Genomic DNA, 21,819 nt, shown 5'->3' on the forward strand with positions numbered 1-21,819 from the left:
TCCAGATGTTTTGGGACTACATTTCCCATCATCCCTGACTACTGGTCCTGCTAGCTAGGGATCATGGGAGTTGTAGCGCAAAAACATCTGGAGGGGTTGAGGAAGCCTGATATAGAGCCACTCCAGAAAGCATGCTATCCTCTGAAATCTAGTAATCAGAAAATGAAAAGAAAGCTGAACAGGGCTCAGAATCAGATGAGAATACAAGATCCCTCATTGTGGATGTTGTAAAGTGGCAAAACGGAAGAGTGCCTTGGGTTGCTGAAATTTGGAAGTGGGGTTTTTAAGTAATACAGGCATGTCCAAAGTCTGTTCTGAGGGCTTAATTTGGCCCGCTGGTTGGTTCAATCCAGCCTCTGTGGCAGTTTATTTCCTGGGGTGAAATCCTAAGAAACCCTCAACAACTTTGGGGTAAAATCATTAAAAAGCGCAACACTTCAATTCAAAAAAAAAAGTCAACAACTTTGGTCGGCCCTTTGGTTGGCCCTCACGGCCCTTCACTTCATTAAATCTGGCCGTCTTTGAAAAAAGTTTGGACAGCACTGAAGTAATACCTTTGAGGAAAGCTTGAGTCTCCATCCTTCCATTTTTAGGCTTTGACTACTTTTGAATGAGATGTGTGCAGGGTGGATAAAAATCAAAGAAAATTTTAAAAATAAAAAAAATCAAATCTTTTTGATTTAAATCTTTTTTTATTTAAATCAGATTTTTTTTTGAGTGTGATGCAAATTTAATCTCTCTAATTTTTTTAAACACAATCCCATATTCCCAAATATAAAATATTAAGAGGAAGATGCCCACTGCTGCTCATTCTCATCATGGAAGTTCATGGTTTCTCATTATGTCTGATCTGAGCTTAAAAATAGTAACTGTTTGGTGCTTTTTAGTGCAGTTGATTTGATAGATCTTGTTAAAAATGATAGTGGAAAATAATTTTATATTCAACATTTGGAAAGGCAGGTACTGTACATTTAAAACCTGAAGACAAATGTTTGCTAGTTCTGAATGGCTTGTATCTGTAAACAAAGGCCTGCCTTTAAAAAATTGAGCAACAATTTTGAGAGGGAATCTCAAAATTTCATTTGTAGTCTCCTGTAATCAAACCAAGTATACAAAAAGAACAGGTTCCATATGCTTATCACCCTTGATAAATGCCTGAAACCAAACTACATTTGAAACCAGTAATTTGAAAAATATCACATTTCCACCACACAAGCTCTTGCTTAGCTTCCAATATGAAGTCATCATCAAAAACTTAAAAACAGAGATCAGAGTTAGTCTTATTTACACATTTTTCCTATTTGTCATCTAATCTCATCAGGATTTAAAATGAATGGGGATCTTCAGTCATCTAAAACTTTGCATCCAAGGAGAGCACTTTCAGAACATTTATCTTTATTAATTGCAGGTGATAATTATTTTTCCCACTCCCCAGCTACATGCACAGGATGCCAATACTGTAATATATTCTCAGTGATCTGCTATTTTAAAAGTGTGTAGTATCAGGAAATCCAGCTCATCCAAATAAGTACTGGAACACCCAAAGATTGGGGCATTTAGAAAATTGGGAGCTAAAAATTATAAGCATTCATACCTCTAATTCTAAAGGTCCATGTGTAGTTAATAGGAACCGCATGTTTGTACCTGCGTACACTTACGGACTTCGAACACTGGCAAGCAAAGATATAATGCAAGACAGCTGGTCAGTTCAGCAGGCTCTTGGCAACTTATGGACACATACACACAGCTTGGACAGCAGCAGATATGAACATATGTTTCTAAAGATGATCTTTAAATGTAACTTTTAATGAAACACCTCAAAAACACACTGATATCTCAATAGGCTAATGCATACATATTCATTTGAATGCTGCCTGCAGTTACTTTGAAGCACAGGATAACTGAGGTTTAGAGGTTACCCTACATAGATGCTTTTACAAATGAGTTAAAGATGTCTCTGCTTCCTCGTCACTGCCTGCAACGCTGCTGTCTGTGGATGCTGTGACATCTTCGTTGGTACTCTTGCCATTATCTCCTCTCTCAGCTGCTTCTCCCTTTGGGCAACCCTCAGATGCACTGTTAACTTTAGATGGCTGAACGCCTTCTGGAAGCTGGACACCACAATCTGTGTCACATGCTGTTTTCGGCATTTCTAAATTTGGATCACCTAAAAATTTCTGCCAACCCTTCAGTCTCTCTTCCCTTTCTCTTGAAGTCTCCTCAACCTGGTAATCTGTTACACCATCCCAGGTCTCCACAGAGAGCCGACGTCCACCAAACCATCGCTCATTGAGTGCCTGTTTGCAGACATCTCCTTCTTCTGCTTTTTTAAATGACACAGAAGCAACACCATCTGGGTGCCTATCAAATAGAATGACTTTCTTTACGTGTCCAAACTTTTCACATTCTGTCCGAAGATCTTCTCTTATCTCATTTAGCACTAAAGGATCTTCCTCAAAATCGCTTGGGTGGAACATGTTCCTGATGATGATAACACGCTCGTGCCGCATTCGAACGCTGCCATCTTTCTTCTCCGGTCTCCAATCCAGCAGTTTTTGTTGTTGAGACAGCTTCTTCTTGTAGTCTTTGCATTTCTTCTTCTTCCTGCTGGCATCGTACTCCCCCTTCAGTTGAAACTGTGCAACTTCCACATGCAATTTGCAGCCTCTAATTTCATTTTCATCCAAAAGTTGTAAGGCTAGTTCAACAGATTCTCTCTTTAAGTAGCAGCAGAGCCCATCTCCTTTCAGATTTCCTTCTTTGTCTTTGTAAAGTTTAATTTTAGGCTCCTCCGTTTGCGGATCACGCATAACAATACCACATTTTGACATAACCTGCACAAACTCATCTTTTGTAATGTCCGGTGGTAAACCTGTCACATAGACATTCGTGTTTCTCTGTTCTTCAACATGAAACCATCCTGCGTCAGGTTTTATTCTCTTTCCTTTCGGTTGAAGATCTGTTGCCTGAGATGCTTTTGGATCTGTTGGCTGCTGGACCTTGGTAGTCTTTGAGTCTGCAGGAGTTTTAGATTCAGTGTTTGCAAGAGATACAGGTGAATTATCTGAACTTTCAGTGGGAAAGCCGTAGTTAGCATGATACGTTGCCAGGAAATCTTCAGTAACCTTTGGGAACCAGGCCTTCTTGTCACAATCCCACTCATACTGCGTCCCGTCCGCTGGGTCCATGTATGTGAAAGGGTCCTTACTGCCTTCCTCGTTCTTCTTGCCGTACAGCTCCTGCAGCCACAGTTGCTGGTAGAACTCCTCATTCTGATCCAAGACGCCAATACTCATCTTGTTGCCGGAGCCCAGGCTGACAAGGCAGAAAACACGGGGCGACTCAGCAGTGACTCAGCTGCCTCCTACTCGGGTGTTGCCAGACCTCACGAAGCCTTAAATCAGATTTTAAAAATAAAATGCTTTTGAAGGGAAAATCTTTCTAAAGATAGTTTTCTATTTAAGATACATTATAGTCCAAAGGTTATTCATCAGGAAATAAGGATTTGTTTCAAGTTTTTCATGTGTGCTAAAATTCAGTCTAAGGTGTGTTTTTTTAATTGTTTAACCACATCAAGTAACAAACATGGATACATATGCTATAATGTTGTCATTTTAGTGAAATAAATCATTTAAATTGTTATTAAGGAAGTGATCATTTTTCTCCTTCCAATAAAGTACAGCAGAAAAGATGTCCAAATATAAGCAGTTAATTATGAAATAAGTTATCTGTCTATGTATTTCTAATAGTATAACCAAATCAGTAACTTTTGATATAACTGTAAAAACTACTCTGAAAATTTAATATTCCAAAAATGAAACCTTCATCTGGTTGTAAATATTAAGGTTATATCAGCAAGAATGAGTCTTTCTGTAAAAAAATGATTTAAATCAAGTCTTACTGACTAGTGATTTGAATCGTGATTTAAACTGATTTGATTTAAATCAAATCCACCCTGGATGTGTGTGCAGGGAAAAACCCAGCTATGATCCTCAGAGTCCCTTCCAGCTCTACAGTTCTATGACACTGCAATCCTATACATGTCTACTCAGAAGTAAATCCCTCCGAGTTCCAAGTAAGTTGGCACAGGTTTCCAGCCTAAATTATTCAAAATAAATATCCACATCTTAAATAACCCGTGGTAAATTTAAAAGTGTTATTTCACATACACTTTTAAATATGGTTAATGCCACAAGCAGTAAATGGTGGCATTAACCATATTTAAAAGCGTATTACTAGAGGAGGGAGTAATGCCTACCACAATTTGATGATGCATGTGAAATGGACCCTGCTTTTGGGCCCTTGATCCCATAAGTGAATGCATCCAAAAACATATGCAGGGTTGACTGTAGTAACAGACTTTTCCCTCTGTGAGAGGCAAATTGCAACCAACTGTGTGTGCTTTTGGCTTCACAGAGACTGTGAAACCCTTTCTCTTAACATCAGTTTATCTCAGACAAGAAATTTAGCTGTAAGCTTAGCTGGCAGCATATTAAATCTCTGGCAACCAGAGCTTAGTCTTTCATCTCTACTTTACCTCAGGAATATGGAAGGGCCATCCTTTGAGGGGCAAAGTACTGCATTCCTTTTATGTTCTTTATACTGACAGCTTGAAGTCAGGTCTCTGTCTGCCTATTCAGGAACAGGCCACAACGTATCTGCCAGAATTATTTTCAGTGCCACTGGAAAGCCATGCAAGGAGAGAGAAGGCAGTTCCTTTATGTTTAACTTTATCCTACAGGGAACCTTTTTCATTATCCTAATAAAAGAATGACTGGAAATTTGCACACCTCTCAAGCGCCATTCCTGGGAACTGTAGCTTGTGAAGGGTGCCGAGAGTAGTTAAGACAACCCTGTTCCCCTCACAGAGCCACAGTTTCCAGAGCTCCCTGGGAAGAGGAATTGGCCATTCACCCCCTTTGAAAATTGTAGCTCTTTTATTGTTTTATAATTTATTTTCAAACTGTAATGCAGCAAAATGCAGTATAAAAGAAGCACTAAAATACGATTTAAAATATGTACTGTTTTTTTAATGCAGACATAATAATTATTTTTACCCTGGTTTCACCAGCCACTCTGGGCAGCTCACAGCATATATCAGAACTTACTAAAACATCAAATGTTGAAAACATCCCGATACAGGGCTGTGTTCAGATGTCTTCTAAAAAAAAGTCAGATAGTTGTTTACTTCCTTGATATCTGAAGAGAAGGTGTTCCACAGGGAGGGCACCACTACCACATACTGTGGACCAGCTGAATGAAGCTCACAGACCACCATTTGGGAACCCCTCCTCTAGTGAAAACTAGGCACAGAACAGGCCTGGAATATGCCAGTACATCATAAGCGTGAAGTGTTATTGTCAGTAGTTATGTCTTCTATACTCCTTTATATGTGTGTCTGCTATTCTGAGGCTAACCCTTTACGTACCTGCTAAAGTAGGCACTAGCCAGGAAAGGCTTCTTACATAAATATGTCAATTATGCTAGTTGAGGCACAAAAGCAGTCTCCTGCTTTTGCCAGTCAGGACAGCCACGATTCACACTTTGTTGACTTATTCTAGGCCACATGTCATGACTAACATCTATTTCACGATACACAACTCTCCTTTCACTCAGGGTTATATGTAACTTTTAATACCTATAAAGTAAACTAGGAAAATAGCAAGACATTTATGTGAGTGATTAGAGTGGGAGATGTTTAACTCTCCCATTGGGCTCCGTGGAGCTTACTTTAGGATTGTACCCATTCCTCAGCTACCCCCCCTCAAATTTCTTAAAATCTGAATTGGAAAGCAGCTATTTTCTCTTGGGGGGGTGCATTCATTAGCACTGCAGAAATTGTTAGAGGGCATCTCAAACCAATAGCAAATTTGCATACAGCGTGGGATTGTTAATGTGATTGGTATTTCCAAAACATATGAACTGACCTTCCAACATCTCAAACAAATGCTCCTTAATTATCCATTGTAAACTAGGGAGAGAGCGAAAAAGGCTACAAGCGTCCAACCCCAAGTTACCAGAGAAGCTGAAAAAATGCTGCAAAAAATAAAGGTAACTCCCAAAGTTTTCTTGCCTTTGGATGAATTCTGTTTGTAAACAACTGCTAATTTGTAATCTGTCAACTGTCATCGGGACTCAAGGAGCTAATCTACAGGCCTGGACAGCTTTAACAGGGCTTTTTTGAAACAGCCTTCCTACAGAAGGTCCCTGTGTCTTCCAGAAAGCCACTTTATGTAGACTTAGAGACCCTTCCAGTGTGAGATCTAGGAAGGCATGAGGGGCTGCCCAGCTCAAGTAAAATGATATGAGAAGTCTTTGTGTGTGCACAGAAGCACTTCATGCATGCATACATGGTTCTTTGAATCAGTGTCTTTTCAGTCCATTTTACTACACAGAATATGGTAATTAGTTTTGATGCATGGTCAGGCTCACATTTGTTTCAGTTGCATAGTCACTGCATTTATATAGGAAACGTCACTTAGGAATAGGTATTAACTGTACACTAATAGTATACGCGGGTGGCGCTGTGGGTAAAACCTCAGTGCCTAGGGCTTGCCGATCGCATGGTCGGCGGTTCGAATCCCCGTGGCGGGGTGAGCTCCCGTCTTTCAGTCCCAGCTCTTGCCCACCTAGCAGTTCAAAAGCACCCCTAAGTGCAAGTAGATAAATAGGTACCGCTTTATAGCGGGAAGGTAAACAGCGTTTCCGTGTGCTGCGCTGGTGCCGGCTCGCCGGAGCAGCTTTGTCACGCTGGCCACGTGACCTGGAAGTGTCTCTGGACAGCGCTGGCTCCTGGCCTCTTAAGTGAGATGGGTGCACAACCCTAGAGTCAGACACGACTGGGCCGTACGGGCAGGGGTACCTTTACCTTTACCTTTAATAGTATACAGAGGTGTTAGATGTAAGCATAAAACCTCCCATTATGGACCAAATACCCTATTCAAAATAAACCTGGCAGTCTTGACATAACCCATCTTCCAGTTAAACCTTCTAAATGCTTCTAGCCATTTTCACTTTGGCAAGGCAGCATAGCTGGCTCTTAGGAATAAAATGCAGAATACTTCTACCAGTATTTAAAACAAGTAGATATTGACTAGACAGAGAGACAATCAGAAATCACATAACTGAAACTTAAAAGTTTACTTGCAGATTAGATGCGGTGCAAGTTTCAGTGCAGTCAGTATGCTCAACACAACAGCATTTGAACTACTTTGAACATGTACCATTTGTCCACTGATGTGCAATCTCAGTCTTTCAGAGCACCACTGTGCATAAAAATTCATTAAAAATACATAAATACTTCCAGCCTCATTACCTCAGTCCAGACAGAGCAATGCATATGCCGGACTGGAAGTCACAAGCACAACAAATGTATTAAAGGCAGAGCTGAATCTTTGCATCTAGCTCTCTAGACTATATGTACATTTGTAGATTCATTGTGGAGCCCCAAATGATATTGTAATATCTTAACTATATATTTTTTTGTTATTTGGCTTCAACATTTGTCTTCCACATTTGTATTTGCATGATGCTAACCTACAGTGTATATTTTAAAGGAACTAGAGACTGCAATAAACACAGCCCAAATAGAAACTGTACAGAAAGAAAACAGCACCAAGATAGTTGAAGCTGAAATCCATGCAATATACAGACGACTTAAAATACTATCAGGTAATAATGAAATGTTCCATGAGTTGTTGTTCTTACCATCAAGATACATTCATAAATAATGAACTGATGCTAGCTTGGCTTTTGTATACAGCTAGGGTACCTCTCTTATGGAAGAGGCTAACATCCAACTATACCAATGATGGATAGATCTTCAGTTCATCCACCTTAAGCACTAACCATTGGGTAAAATGGCAGTTGGAATGGACAAAGTCTTATTTGCAGGATGCCTGCTCCCTTTCCATTTTTATTTTTATTTTTAAGTTGCCAAGCGTGTAAAACTGTATGTGCACAAGTTAAATGTGTGCAAGTTGCAGGCTTACTGTACACATCTTGAGCGCAGATGCTGCATTGCTTTCCAACACAGTGTGGCACTACCCTTTTCCCATGCAACCTGTGCTGGATCAAGGCACAAATGTCTGTCTCTTTCACTGGTAACTTCACTCCAGAATGAGTTTCTAGAATATGCCCCCCTTGCAAAATTCACCACTGCCCTCAATACCTTTCGACAACGAAACTGATACATGCCCCAACACTGACTTACAGTCCTGGCTTAAATCTTCCTAGCTCTCTTTCAAGAACTAGGGATATTGAAAGCTTACACAAATATTTAAGGTTTTGCATGTATATGAATAGGCATAACTTGTATATGGCTTCCTTGTTATCAGGCTGTAAACTTCTTGCTGGGCTTCTTCAGCTGCCACAACCTAAAATACTGCTTGTTCTGACATTGTACGCCAAACTGTGGATTGGGCTGTGCATCAGAGTATCTCACAGCCCAATCATAAGCATGCTTTATTTGGAAATAAGCCTCCCTTAGCTCAAAGGGACATGTTTCCTGTTCAGTATAGTCAGAGCCAGCCCAGCCATTATGCAGAGACTGCTGCCTCAGGTGGCAGAAAACCCCTAGATGGAATGCCCTTTGGTGCCCTGCCCTGTCCATCTCCACCAGAGGCCAAAATCAGTGCAATATTGCCTGTAATTGCCTGTGGCAGGGTGTATTGCAGTGGCAGAGAAAGCAGTGGCAGTAGCAGGAGGAGATAGGTAGTGGCAGCGGTGACAAAGCAAGGGGGCACTTCCTGTTTCACCTCGTGACAGAATGGGGCATACCCCACTGAGCATGGTTCTTAGAAAAACTACCTTTGGAATATCTGGATGCCTTTTAAAACATGTATCACATGAAAAGTTATCTGCAAAAAGAAACTGAAGTTTATGGGAAGATTGTAAAGATTTTAAATGCTAGAGTGAACCTGATAATTTCCTGCAGATGAAAATGCTAAAGAAAAGCTGGCCTTAATAGAGGATGCTACAAAACTGAAGCAACTGGCTGACATCTCCACTCAGAATGTTTCGCACAAGGCAGAAGAACTGCTAAAAATTCAGAGAAACATACAGCTCACTGCAAATTCAGTGAAGGAAAAAGAGCATGAGGCCCATCTTTTGGAATCTCAGGTGAGCTATTCTAACTTCATAATAAACCCATCTTTCATAAATGTTCTGGATATGAGGAATTGCTGCCACATGAAGCTGTTAAGCCAGCATAGTGTAGTGGTTAAGAGGGGTGGACTCATAGTCTGGTGAACTGGGTTCGCTTCCCCGCTCCTCCACATGCAGCTGCCGGGTGACCTTGGGCCAGTCACACTTCTCTCTGAAGTCTCTCAGCCTCACTCACCTCACAGAGTGTTTGTTGGGGGGGAGGAAGGGAAAGGAGATTGTTAGCTGCTTTGAGATTCCTTAAGCGGAGTGAAAGGCAGGATATCAAGTCCAAACTCCTCCTCCTCATCTGAATGATCAAGAGATAAAACACTGGACCCAGCTAAATCAAGTGACACCCCTGAACACATCCTGTTTTCTTTACCACAAACTCCAACGCAAAGTGGCGTCCAGTGATGTCCGTCAACTGGGACAAAAGGAATTTGCTTGTTCAATGGGTCTTTCAGTCTCTCTCCTCCTCACTGCAGTCCCCTATGCCCCCCCCAATTCTGCTTCAGAGAGTCCTCCAGCCCTTTGGGGCAGGTTTTGTGGGTGTGCTAAGGGGTGGGGAGAGCAAGCCGAAGCCCTGTTGTCATGCCAGCAGGCCCCTGTTTGTACTATTGCTGGATCTCACTCAAACCGTATTCTGAAAGCCGTATTCACTTCAAGGGCTTTTTCATATACGTACCTTTTTAGCTTGCAGATAACAAAAGCGCTAAATTAATGCCAGATGAGCACTGTACTGATGTAGCAGAAGAGCTGCATCCTCATTATTTTTATTCCAAGAGCTCAAAATTACTGCAAGCATAGAGGGGACATACCTATGTGCCATCACTATAATGGCACATCACATCAACTAGTCAATAGGTGCACTAAATCCCCATAAGAAAAGAGCTTTTCAAGTATGTTGCTAATGCAAGTCAAGATGCAGCTCAACTTCTGCTCATCCAAGACCCACTAGAGGAGACTTTTGGTGTGGAGGGAGAGATGTGCAACCACATCCAAGGCTGCAAGTTGTTACCTGTCACTCCAGCAGGAAGCTAATGAAGAATTGCATGCTCCCAAGGCACAAGATGGGGGACACGGGTGGTGCTGTGGGTTAAACCAATGAGCCCAGGACTTGCCGATCAGGAGGTTGGTGGTTCGAATCCCTGCGATGGGGTGAGCTCCCATTGCTCGGTCCCAGCTCCTGCCCAACCTAGCAGTTCGAAAGTATGTCAAAGTGCAAGTAGATAAATAGGTAACACTCCGACGGGAAGGTAAACAGCATTTCCGTGCGCTGCTCTGGTTCGCCAGAAGCGGCTTAGTCATGCTGGCCACATGACCCAGAAGCTGTATGCCGGCTCCCTCGGCCAGTAAGCGAGATGAACGCCGCAACCCCAGAGTCGGTCATGACTGGACCTAACGGTCAGGGGTCCCTTTACCTTTAAGGCACAAAATAAACAAATCCAGTGCTAGGAAAATACAATATCCCAGTTACCAGCGTGTTGCTTGGAAGAAGTCATCTCAACGCTGTGTAACCAGTGGGTAGCAACTGTGAATTTACTGTACTATAAACAGATCACTTGGAAAACCCTTCTGTATTTGAACCTTTTTCTCACTAGAAGTAGTAATTAATTCTAATGATCAGAGTAATAAAACATGGTGGGGGCAGAGAATGTTCAGCGTTTGCTTTCACAATCTGCTTTATTCAGCTTCAGCTGCAGATTCAGCAGCACCAAGCTACAGAACAAAAACTCACAGAAAGCAGATCAGAATGCCTACAGCTGCAGGCATTACTTCATCAACTAGAGGAGAAATTACTTATCGGCTCCCAGTCCATACAGCAGCACATTGCAAAAGAACTCAGGTAGGCAGACAACAACTCCCTGTCTTTTAATATTTTCATAACTATTGAGCCTCTGCAATTCTCACTTGGGTGACCAATTACTTGTGTATGAAAACGTGCTGTGCAACTTATTAAAGAGTGGTTCATCTTTGTAGGATTTACCAGTGTGCTTGAGATGGTGAACCATTAGAACTTTTGGCTAATATATCGGAGGACTAGATCAGTGTTTCCCAACCTTTTTTGGGCAAAGGCACACTTATTTCATGAAAAAAATCTCGAGGCACACCACCATTACAGCCCCGTGACGTCAGCGCGCAGCGTCACGCCGGGAGGGACATGAATTGCTAGCAAATTACATAATCACCTCCTTGAGGGCTGGCTCATCTTCTCCGAAGGCAGAACCCCATTAATTAACAGCACAGACTCACACCATAGCCAAGACGAGGGGGGAAAACCTCAGTCATGCACAGTCATGCACATGTGGGGGCTAAATGAGGACGAAGACCGGGCAGAGAGCAGGGTTCAAATCACCCCACCTGGCCAGGACAATCCCTGGGTGCTCCCTTGGGCCACTCGCCTGACCCACCTCGCAGGGCTGTTGTTGCGAGGATAACACGGGGAGAACCACGCGCGCCCCCGGGAGCTCCTTGGAGGAGAAAGCGGGCGATGAATGCAATGCACGAAATATATGAGAGGTGACCAGGTTTTGCAGGTGAGGGGCCCCCGCCAGCCTCCGCTTCCAACACCCGGCGCAATGACGCCGAAGTTTCCCCCCGGGCTCGGCTCGGGGAGCACCGGTGCTCCCCCCGCGGCTCCCCTTCGCCCTCCCGGCTCTCTCTGCCGCCCACTGGGCACCCCCCTCACCTGCCAAGTCCGGAGCGCCGGTGGAAGTTGCATGCATGCATGCAGGGCACCGCGTTGCCATTGCATTGCGCTGCACTCCATGCAACGCCTGCACGCATGCATTGCCTTGCACGCCCGCCAAGGGGTCTCCCCGCGGTCCGATGCGTCCCCTCCGGCGCGGATGCAGCATTGCAAAAATAAAAAACCCCCGACGCAGCCCTACCTGGGGGGCAGCCTCAGCCTCCGCCGCTCCGCCTCCGCGGGGATCCCCGGGCTCCATCCTGCTGCCCGATCTCCGGAGGGCGCAGGCAGGCTGTGCGGGGTCTGCGCGGAAGAGTCCCTGCCCGCCCGGCTGCCGCCGCTGCGCTCATTCCATGGCCGGGAGAAGAGCGCTTCAAATAAAACGCCCGGCCCGCCAGGCCACGCTGGGAAACGTAGTTCGCGCACCCCGCGCGGGCGCAGAGCCCAAGGGCGAGGGGACTACGGATCCCCCGCGCCGGGGACAGAGGAGGAGAGGCCGGGTGCAGGGATGGAGGGACGGGTGGGCGAGCGAGTGAGTGAGTGGCAGCCGCCAAGCCTTGGCCGAGAGCCAGGAAGGGCCTCCCCGGAGGAGGAGGAGGAGGAGGAGGAGGGAGGCGCAGAGCGGGAGGGAGGGAACCCCAGGGGTCATCTAGTGACGGCGCCCCAATCGAAAATTTGACTTAAAAAAAAAACTTTCAATTTTTAAATTTTTCCCGCGGCACACCAGGCAACATCTCGCGGCACACTAGTGTGCCGCGGAACAGTGGTTGGGAAACACTGGACTAGATGCTGAAGGTCTACTAAACTGAAGGGTGGGATTTTCCCTAAAGTTCGTAATAATCTACAGCTATGAATGGCTGGCAATTTTTGTTTAGTACAAGCAGACTTCGCTTACAGTTCTGGTGTGCATGAAATGGCCACACAACTCCCCAGATTTGTCTTCAGCAAGGGCAGTATAAGATTGTCATATATAATTTTAAAAAATATATTGTATTGAGAATACCCCATATGAACCAATATTTATAATTATGTGCATTTAGTGAGGAGAGTGAAAAATTAAGGCAAGTCCTCAAGGAAAAAGAGCTTTCAGCTGATGAGGACAAATATTTACGTGACAAGATGTCAGAAGATTGTGGGCATCTGACAAGGGAAAATGGCCTCTTACAAGCTCAAGTGCTGAAAGCGACTAGGCAGCTGAGCAGAGTAAGTATTTTTCTAGTATCCAATGTGTTAGTTCTTGGTCTTCAATTTCTATCTAGAAAAAGATTTGAAAAGCTAACAAGATTTTCAATATTAGCTTTTTATGTTGTTGTTTTTGGTTGGGTGGGGAAGGCACAGATCAAAAACAAATAAAATAGATGTGAATAGTTTTGCTAGAATGCATTCACTACAGAAGCTAAACAACCAGAACAAGGCAGTAGCTCATTGAACATGATGTACAAGTCCCATGGCCAGTGCAGCCTATACCTGGATTTCTGCCATGGCCCAAGATTGGCATTGTAGCAGCTTTCCCTTACTATACATCAGGCACCCCCAACCTGCAGCCCTCCAGATGTTTTGGCCTACAATTCCCATGATCCCTAGCTAACAGGACCAGTGGTCAGGGATGATGGGAATTGTAGTCCAAAACATCTGGAGGGCTGAAGGTTGGGGGTGCCTGCTATACATCTTATTATGGCCAAGTAGCTGGAAATAGCAGCAGAACTCTGTGCTCTCTCTCATAGCAAAGAAATATTTCAACAAGTTGGCTAGAGCATGACCTGGCAACTAATCAATGCTTCTGCAATGGCAGTGAAGCAGATAACTTGCTTGCACAGCAGCAGAGAGAATGTCAGAAAACAGGACAAAGCTGGTCATATACAAAGCAGTTGCATGGCTGTAGTCCTCTTGAATGCAAAGTCTCTATATCAACAGATCAATGAGTTTATACTGCAGAACCAGAGAACCTATTGCAACTCCCAAAGACAGGGCATAAGTATGCCCAGACTGGTAAGTGCTAAAAGCAGATAGCATGGGACTTCTCCCATAACATGCAACTACAGCACAAAACACCCAAAATGATATGTCCCATATATCTTCAGATTGTACCAATTTACACAGGCATGCAATTTGCCGCTGAGAGGTTAACAATTGCCCTGAACTGAACAACAGCAAACTGCATCTGTTTTGTATACAGCATGCTCTTCCCCCTTCTCACAGGAGATGGCAAAATGGAGCCCCTGTGGCATTACTATAAAGCATTATGCCCCTGCATGGGTGGCACTCTAGCCTTAAAGAGCTTGCAGCTCCTTTAGACTGGAACCCTGGCAGGCACCTACAGTCCTCCAGATGTCGTTGAACCCTTAACTCCCAAAAGTCCTAGGCAGCATGGCCAACAGCCAGATGGGCGTTGTAGTCACAGATCTGGAGGGGCACAGACTCCCCACCCCAGGGTTAGACTATAAGGAAAGCTATTTCTGCACTCTGCCCATGGAGCTTTTCTATATTCACCAGTGTGATGCGGCACACTCTTAGCTTTAAGGAATCAGTAGGTCTTTGAGGCTAGGAAAAGGAACAAGAATGTGACATGTTTACTGAAGCAATCCTGTAAGGTGGGAGAGAAATAGCAGGCAAAAGGATGTGTACCATGTCCCTCGTTTATTACCTGCATGACTGTTTTGGCTAATGTACACTCTTAACTCATATCAATGCTATAGGAGAAACAGCTGAGAGAGGATGAGAGCACCTCCCATTCAAGAAGAGCGTTTGAGCTAGCATCAGGGAGAGACAGAGAATGGCACTTAGAGAGGGAGCTTACCTACTTGAAGACACAACTACAGAACGAAAGACAGAGAGTTTCCAAGGTCCAGGAGCAGGTCTCTGCACTCATATATATTTTAAGTCAACTGCATTGGTAGAATGTAAAGTTTGCTGCAATTAGAGCACTTCACACATTTTTGAAGGTGAAAATAAAGGACCTGACTATCGATATAACAACAACTTTCCAAACAGAATTGTGTTGGATGCAGCAATTTAGAACAATATTTGTCCAAATATTGTCCAGGGATCAAACTTTGTGCTCATGGTGTTGATCTGACACAAAATTTGCAATGAATCCAGCACCAGTCATTTCCCTTTTATCCCAAAGGGCCACTTCGCTCCTTTTAAATATAATTTTGTGTATCTACACAGTCACTGGCTTACTGCCACAGTTTTTAATACTGTTTTTCTAAATTGTTGTAACCCCGCCTGGGACTCTCTGGTGAAGGACAGGCAAGAAATCTCACAATCATGGTGATGTTGATGATGCAGTCTTACTAGAGAAAGCTGTGCACAGTGGCGTAGCGTGGGAGGTGCGGGGGGACGGACGCACTGGGTGCAACATCTGGGGGGGCGCGCTCACACTCGCAGCTCTCTGCTCGAGTGCTAAAATCCACGGGTTAGGGGGGTGCAAATTACTTGCCTTGCCCCGGGTGCTGACAACCCACGCTACGCCACTGGCTATGCATCAGTAATTCTGGTGAATGACTATAGATTGGCAACACCTGCTTTGTGCCTTGCTGGGTAAGGAACCTGGTTCTTGAAATCCCATGCAGATTTCTAACAGGAGGCAAGTGGCCCAAAATGCCTCATCACAGAAGATACGCTTTAGGCCGTGAAACATCATCTTAATTTCCAAACAGTGCCTAGCATGTTTCCTGCATTAACTACAGAAAGGTAATTTAAGGAGAACGGAAGATGCATGAAAACAGTGCTTCAGACCACATGCACGTATCCCTCTACAGCAACTGCGTATCTGGTCAGCTCATTGGTTCTACATACTAAGTAATGGTTACATAGTTAAATGGGCTGTATATTCCAAAACTAAAGATTGTATCCGCTGTTAACCCTACTTAAGAGTAGATGCATTGAAATTAATGGTTATGACTTAGGTTCATTGGTTTCCATGGATCTACTCCAAGTAAAACTTAGTTGAGTACAACCCTAAGAGAAAAGCAACTGTCCTAATGTTACAATAGCCTGAAAGAACACCCCATTGCTAAGGAAAAGGTTGGCATTATAGCAGTAGCCCCAGCTCTCTTCTAAACACACTTGCTTAATCCCATGCACACGAAGCCCGTGATGCTACAGTGAGTCATCGGGGCAGGGGGAATTAAAATTAGAGCAATGCCTAGACATTAACCAATGCTAATAGAAGCCATTGGTAAATAGGTACTTCACCTCCAGCAAGAAAGGAAATCTATGGATCAGAATGGGCAGCTGCTTCAGTCGCAGATAATAGATTTGGAAAAGAGACGTGGCAAAGTTCAACTGGAAAATTCCAAGATGCAAAGAGAAAAGACTCATTTGGTAGAGCACATTGCTCACTTGCATAAAGAGGTAAGTTTATCTGTGCACTTCTCAAACAGCGTTTATTTTTTAGCCTGCACTCCCAGTACAAGTGAGCTTCCACCTCCATCTAATTCTTCATGCAACACATGCACCGGCACAAAATATGGGAATGACCATTGACCTTAGGCCACAACTGAGACCATTTTGTGAGGCGTGTGATTGTATTTCCTAGCAGCTGGCCGGGGGGGGGGGTTGTAGAATCAGAATTGAGACTGTGGTGCATCACAGAGTGTTTAATAACGCTTTCTCTGCTGCACTCCTGGCAAAATCTCCCACCTAACTGCTTTTTTTGCCAGGGAAGGAAAGCTACTATCGATACCATTGCAACTGCATTATATCAGGGGCAGGGAGAGCATCTATTATGTCCCTTTAAAAAATCCACATTTGTATACCACCTTTAAAGAAGGTACCAAACTTTTCAAAGCAATTTACAAAATAAAAATATAAAACAGCATGGGCGTAGGGGGGCCCCAGACTTTTGTTGTGGGGACAGAACCAACATGATTGGTCAGTTAGTTATTTCTATTGTTTTACTTGATGGGGGGCAGCTGCTCCTTGCCCCCCCCCACCTTGGCTACACCCATGTGAAACAGTGCTATATACCAGCATTAGGTACATTCTAAATAAAAATATAGGTGAGAGTTAAAACTGAAGTGTGGAATATAAAACTAGCAGGCAGACGAGACATGTGAGAGCTCTCCTTGCTTTGAGTATAGAATTTGCCAACATCATCATTCTTTTTATATATTAAATTTGTATACTGCCCTTCATCAGAAGATCCCAGGGTGGTTCACAACAGAAAAATACAAAATGAAAACCCCCAATACATAAAACAAAAACAAACCAATAACCACCGCCCCCACACATTTAAAAAGCCATAGGATATTAATGTAATTTATACTTACAGTTGCAAAATGTAAGTGAACCTTTGGTGGAAGTGGAAAATAAAAGGACAAAAACGATCTCATTGTGGAGGAGAGGCAAGGAGCTGACATGTGACTTTATCAAGGATTCTCCCAGCCTACTGATAATGTAACAACCTCCAGGTGTGAGTGCTTGTTAGGAAGCTGCTGTAATTTATTCACTTTGGAGGACCTTGACCAAATTGTGAGACTGTGTGCAAGCAAAAGAGCAAATAAGAACTTGCCAAGTCACGGCTTGCTGTTGTTATTAAAGCACTGCATTTGTATTTGTGCACTTGCCAGGACAATTTATTTTAGCCATATAAAACCAGCATCAATTAAAGGGCTCCAACCACTTTAACTCCTTCTCCATCAAAAGTATGGCATCCAAGTCAGAATGAATGCAAGTGATCTTGCCTACCAAATGTTATGCCAATTGGTCACAGCTGGCCTTTTGCTGGTTCTAGCTGATGCCACAAGCCTAGAAAGCAGGCTTCTCACCCCTCAGAAAAACCTCTGCTGGCTTTCCTGGTGGCCAGGAAGTAAGATATCTTTGCCACCATCACAGAGTAAGTTTCTTACCTGAGCTTAATCACACTTTTTATTTTTTTGCCACCTGTGCTCTAGTTGTCAACCCAATTGCTTCATATCCCTCAGCTGCTCAGAACAAGGCGACACTACAATTTGGGTGAATATACTTAGGAGTGATTGTTGATCACCTGGGTCACCTCACCATTCCCAGAGGTCAGGCTTCAGTAGAACTACCAGCTAAACTGCAGGAAACCCATCTAAATCCCTGCAAGGGCTAGGAGTGCCTAATAGGTCAAATGTTCAGATAATCTGTGACTACTGAGCCGTTTCTAGCTCCTCCCATAATTGTCCCCTAAACCAGTACAGAAGATAAAAGTTCAGTTCATGTCCCAATGCATGCACTGGTCTATATATTGAGAGGTGTGTGGTATTCATCTTATGCCATACAGGACAAGGCAGCCTCAGCATGTATGTTCCAAGTCCCAAGACTAAAGCCTTGGAAGTCCTCACCACCACCACCTCAAAGACCATGCCCATCAGTTTGGGCAGGAAAACTTGATAGTAGCATGGACAGTACGCCAAGAAAATCCCCATCCTATCTAGGGCCCCCAATCCCAGGTTCAAAACTGACTGTTGGCACAGGGCATCTGACAAGGGTAGTGGAATCCTTATGGACCCGAAAGAATCATAGAACTGTAGAGTTGGACAGGACCAAATCTTTTTCCCCAACAGGGGGCTTAAACCAACAACCCTGAAATGACAAGTCTCATGCTCTACCGAGCGCTATCCCACGGATGTGGGCAACCTGTGGCCTTCCAGATGTTGAACAAAAACTTCCATTATCGCTGCCTGTTGGCTGTTTGCTAGCGCTGATGGGACACCTGGAGGAGCAAAAAGTTTACCCATACTGTCACAGGCCGAAGCCACTCTGACTCCCCGGCTCTCAGCTGCACCTGACCACATCGATGAGATTTTACACTGATCACTTCATCCCACCAGATCAGTTAACCATAGGTTTGGCAAATTCTTCCAGGATTACGTTACAGTTGGTTTATCACCTTTCCATTGGCCAACCTGGCATGCACCAGCAGCATCTTAAGGCCAGAGGGACTGCGGTTGAGCCACTAGTTATCAAGGCTGGGAGAGAGGATGAAAGTGGAGGCAGTAGAGTTGTAGGACTTGCCATTCCTGCACTGCCACAGCACACTGTCCCTTACAGCCCTAATGGGAACTGCACCTTCTCCCTTGAACTAAACTCCAATATATCAGCATATTGAGTAGGAGAAGTCTGTTTTCGAAGGAGCTGTCTTACTTCCTTTCTACTTACAGGTTTCGATCCCCCTATCATTGGCAACTGAGAGAACCTGCTATTTGCAGAACTCTCTCAGCTCTCACAAAAGTTTTAGCTCCCCTTCACTATCTTTAGTGGAGACAAAGGCGTATGTATTTCCTTACTCAGAGAAAGCCCAACACCCCTCAAATGGCTGTTCAACAGAAAACATGCAAAATGTGGCCATCTATTCATATAGCTCTCTGGCCCCAAATTGGGGAATCACATCAAGTTTATAATAACCACTTAGTCATGATGGTTCTTTGAGCCTGGAAGTTCCACAGAAAGGATGCCACTCAGTACCAGATATTGGGAAAGACTTGGGAGAAGCCTTCATGTCACATGAGTGGCCATTCCAATGGTGGCTTCCCACTTCTGGAATACTCTCCCAGACAACATGGCTGTCTACTTTAAAGCCACCAGGCAAAAACATTAGCCAGGCCTTTGGCCATTAATTTGGCAGGGAACATTGTGGCTCATCCTTTTATGGCTGATCCTTTTAAGTGGGTTGGATGGCATTTATTCTTTTTATATATACCTTTCATAAGCACTTTAGGACTTGTTTTATTGCTTTTTTATTTAGTTGTAATATTCTGTAAGTTGCCTTGAGACACTTAACTGTAAAAAGTGCCCAATATATCTAGCTGTTGGCATCAGTATGTCTTGGGAGACAATGGAGGAGTGCACCTTTGGGGGTGAAGTCAAACCACTGGGAGCGGTACATATAGTAAATCATAAAAATAATGTTATGCTGCGGGCTTCCCAAAGGTATCTGGTACACCACTATGGGAAACAATGCTGCATTACATGGACCTGCAAACTGAACCAGTTTTGAAGTATGTAAGCAACACTTGGTTAAAACTCAGAAACCAGATAATCAACAGGACATCCAGGTGTCAGAGGTATCAACATCAGTGCTGTACCTAACTTTTCCACTCCCCATGATTAGGAAAATCCGGATAAAATTGGCATAACATATAGTCACAGAATTCAGCATTCCTTGATAAAGAATAGAGATTTACCTTTGTGAAGTGACTGTTAAGGCTCATTTTCCCTAGGTTAGTCTTACTGGCCTTGTTTGCAAGGAATCCAGACCTATGTCATTACACAGTAGAGCATGAGACCCTTAACACCAGGATGATGGCTTCTAGCCCCACATTGGGCAAAGATTTCTGCACTGCAGGGGATTGGACTAGATAAGTGCCTCATTGTCCTTTCCAACTCTACAATTCTGCTCAACATGAGAAGTCTGACACAAGTCTCTTTCCCCCCTGGTTCACACCCTTATGTCACAAAGTTGTTGGGAGGCTAAAAGTTCTTTGGAGATATGTCCAAATTACTAACTCCATTGTTGGTAAGTTCTCTCCCACCCCAAAAGAAAATCTGAAGTCCGTAACTACAACAGTGGCAATAAATTCCAGAGTTATACAGTAACTATGTTGGTCAGCAACAACTCTGGTAGTGTTTTAAAAAGGAACACATTTATTGTAGCGTAAGTTTTCAAAGGTGAGAGCAATCTTCTTCAGATACATTGTATGCCACAAATTGATGTTGTGTTTAAGGTGCTACATTGTAGTAAGTGACAAGATACTTAGTGGAGAGGAAGGCATGTGTCTTATGTAGAACCACCAATTACTTACCCGGAACGCTTTAGGAAGAACTACATTTGGACTGACCACTCAATATAGATGATTGTGTAGTGCAAGACTGTAAACATCCCCACCACCACCTTATGGGCTAGAACTACTGCATGTTGTTGTTGTTTTTGCAAAAGCAAACTTTTCAGTGAGTCAAATACTCATCAACCATTTTATACATATTTATATATGCAGTCAGCAGTCAAAGATGAAGACTGATTTTTGAGCAGAGTTTTATTGCTGTTTCAAAATTAACATGTCTTTTCCCATTATCCAGATTGCTGAAAAGGAAAAGGAATTCAGTTTTCTGCACAGCCATGTTAACAGCTTGTCCTGTGACCTCAACAGTTTGCAATCTCAAGTCGATACGGCATCTATTCTGCAGAAAGAAAAATGGAAAGAATTCTCCAATATATTAACAGCAAACAGAGCATCAATGAGCTAACTCTGGGAAGCAGTCATTCTTTTTTGCTATTACTTTAACTCATATTTCTAGAAGATTTGCTCAAATTGAAAAGCTGCATGTTGTGCCACTTGATAAATTTTGTTTAGGCCATATTCTTACAAAGATAATATTCAGATATGAATAAAAATAGACCTCAGTTGCAGTCTAAAAAGAAAGAAAGTAGTCATTAGCATATCCTCAGCTAATCAGAGAATGGCATCGAGGTATTTTTTAAAGCCCTTTCAGTGACCAACATTCAACAAGTGGACAGGAAATGTTTTATGAATTCATTAGTCCTAAGTGAACAAATGGAATCTGCATTGTATCCTTATTGGCAGTAAGAACTTCCATTACCATTGTAAAATTAGAAACCTCCTTCATCCAGATTATGATTCCACACTGAATTGCCTTAGACAAAGGGACAGCAGTTGATAAATTAATGACACCCTGCTCTAGAGGGAGGAAGCAAAAAGTTAGATATCCAAGTTGTCTTCACATAATAGTTCCTGGAAAACATGTAAAATGGGGTAAAGGGGAGTTGCAGCTCTTGGGACACTAACTCTTCTGCAAATAATTTCAAATGACTCTGGAGAGGGTAGATTTCGTCAGGGTACTCAATGGAATTAATCTATACGCTGAATCAAATTCTTTCATTTTCTAGAGAAGCTGTAGAGGGTTAGTTTTAACCAGGCCTTTGGTTATGTGGCATGTGCTAACATATAACTGCACTGAGGGGAGGGGAGCATGGATGGCACCCCCTTTAGCAATGC

At 43.4% G+C, this 21,819-nt stretch overlaps 1 protein-coding gene across 1 annotated transcript; it reads left to right on the plus strand.

Moving 5' to 3' along the window:
* Positions 1 to 5,924: 5,924 nt before the first annotated feature.
* Positions 5,925 to 21,049, plus strand: LOC309374802 (uncharacterized protein; the record flags this gene model as incomplete). Its single annotated transcript, XM_081919982.1, has 8 exons — positions 5,925 to 6,051; positions 7,557 to 7,671; positions 8,936 to 9,120; positions 10,836 to 10,990; positions 12,874 to 13,036; positions 14,530 to 14,688; positions 16,025 to 16,192; positions 20,882 to 21,049. The coding sequence occupies exons 1-8, from the start codon at positions 6,034 to 6,036 to the stop codon at positions 21,047 to 21,049; spliced, it is 1,131 nt and encodes a 376-aa protein (XP_081776108.1). The 5' UTR covers positions 5,925 to 6,033.
* Positions 21,050 to 21,819: the final 770 nt, after the last annotated feature.

Source organism: Podarcis melisellensis, assembly GCF_964234715.1.
Source record: "Podarcis melisellensis genome assembly, chromosome: 7".
NCBI classification, from domain to species: Eukaryota; Metazoa; Chordata; class Lepidosauria; order Squamata; family Lacertidae; genus Podarcis; species Podarcis melisellensis.